Below are 2,143 nucleotides of genomic sequence, written 5' to 3'. Positions count from 1 at the left end.
CCTATGTTATTAATAAAAGCCTTATTTCGTTTACTACTTGTCTTTGTATGATACATTTAGTACTTAGTCACTATTCATGTACGTGCTTATTCTTGTGTCCCTACTTGCCATTATAGTAGAACTCTATGCTTATGATTGTATCTTTCTGCTTATCTATGAAAATTTTGCTTATATTAAGAGTACTGTTGCATACTATTCAATAAACTACTTTAGACTTTTGAAAGAAACACCATTTGCAAAAAAAAAATTTGTTTTAAGTAGACTAAAACACCCCCTTTCGATTTCCCCTCGTAGATGGTGAACCGACGCAGCGGATTAGGATACGAAAACAGAGAACCCCTTAACGCTAACCCTGACCTAACCCAAATCATGCAAGTGTTCATAGCTGCCTTGAACGCCAACCTCCAAAACCAAAACCATAACGATGGACCCCTGACTCGAACCTGAGCAATGAACGAGTTCTGCAAACGCCGACCCCCAACTTTTCACGGAGACACCAATCCCGTCGTGGCCAAGACATGGCTAAATGAGGTCAAAATGATCCTCAGAACCTTAGGGATCACCCAGGACAGGGATCGTGTGGCCTTGGCCACGTACCAGTTGAAGGGAGAAGCCTGCTACTGGTGGGATCCGATGGAGGCAACCCATGCCATAGCCACCATGACATTTGCCGAGTTCGAGACTCTGTTCCTCGATAAATATTTTCCCACGCCTCTTCCCCTAGCCAAGGAACAAGAGTTTCTAAATCTGAAACAAGGAACGATGACCGTTACCCAATACGCGGCCAAGTTCGAGGAACTGTCCCGCTACGCCCTAGTCACCATAGCAACAGAGGACAAGAAAGCGAGGAGGTTTGAATGGGGGCTGACAACTGCTAGAAGGGTTGTGGTGTCTCAAGCCTTTCCCACTTATGCCGGTGCCGTGAAGTGTGCTTTTCGATTGGAGAGTGAAGAGAATGACTTCAAAACCCGATGGAGGAAGGCGACGGGCAACACTGGCAGACCGATCCGAACTCAACCTTCCAACAACAATCACGGACCCTACCCTACCAAACCCTTTACCCCGACCCAAGGCAACCAACCCTGGAAGACTGCAATCCCCGAAAGTGGCAAGCAAAAGAGAGGTGGTCAAGACATAGCGATAGTCCAGTGCTTCAACTGTCAGGCTGTGGGTCACTATAAGTGTGACTGCCCCAAACTTCAAAGAGAGAGGAATGGAAGCTTTGGAAATCAAAAGGCTCAACAACCTGGACAGTCCGGTTTTGAGAAACAAAACCCTGGAGGCCCATTGCAGCAGCAAAACAAGGGAAAACAGCCCATGGGAACATAGCAAGGCGCTGGAGAGCGTATCTTTGCACTGCAGACTGAGGAACAAGAGCAGGATCCCTCGGTGATCCAAGGTACGCTGCTATTATATAGTACCTGCGTACAAAACCTTGTTAGACTCTGGTGCATCGCATTCAGTTACATCTACTGCCTGCGTAACTGCTCTAGCACTAGAAACAGAACCCCTAAGTACGAGTATGAAAGTAATGTCACCGCTTGGGGGGAGTATAGCTGTTAGCCTAGTGTGTAAAGGGTGCGAACTAGAAATAGCCAACCTACGTTTGACCTACGATCTTAGAGCAATCAACATGGCGGATTTCAACATAATCCCAGGGATGGACTGGCTATCAGCACATCGAGCGGTCATAGACTGTCATCAGAATATGGTGACCGTGTATACCCCCAAAGGGACTCGTTTCCAATTTAAGGGGGATAGACAGACGGTGAGCTCGACGACTAAAAGATCCATGTGGCAGAATCAACTGTTTGGATGGCTAGCTAGTCTCCAATTGGAAGAAGCCGACAGAATGGAAATGGGATTACCACACATCGTGAGTGAATACACCGATGTTTTCCCTGAAGAACTTCCTAGCTTACCACCCAAAAGAGAGATAGACTTCTCTATAGAATTCCAACCGAAAAATGGCACCAATCTCTATGGCGCCGTACCGAATGGCCCTGCTAAACTAAAGGAGCTCAAGACCCAATTGAGGGAGCTAATGGACAAAGGATTTATGAGGCCGAGTACGTCACCATGGGGAGCACCGCACTGTTCGCGAAGAAGAAAGAAGGGACGCTTCGACTATGCATCGACTACA

At 47.0% G+C, this 2,143-nt stretch overlaps 1 protein-coding gene across 1 annotated transcript; it reads left to right on the top strand.

Annotated features, from left to right (window-relative positions):
* The first annotated feature begins 450 nt into the window (after positions 1-450).
* Positions 451-1,329, top strand: LOC131317341 (uncharacterized). The gene has a single exon (XM_058346899.1). The coding sequence runs from the start codon at positions 451-453 to the stop codon at positions 1,327-1,329; it is 879 nt and encodes a 292-aa protein (XP_058202882.1).
* Positions 1,330-2,143: the final 814 nt, after the last annotated feature.

This window comes from Rhododendron vialii, chromosome 2a, assembly GCF_030253575.1.
Source record: "Rhododendron vialii isolate Sample 1 chromosome 2a, ASM3025357v1".
Classification (NCBI taxonomy): Eukaryota; Viridiplantae; Streptophyta; class Magnoliopsida; order Ericales; family Ericaceae; genus Rhododendron; species Rhododendron vialii.
Note: the sequence above shows the minus strand (reverse complement) of the source record. Positions and strands in the feature narration are given on the sequence as shown.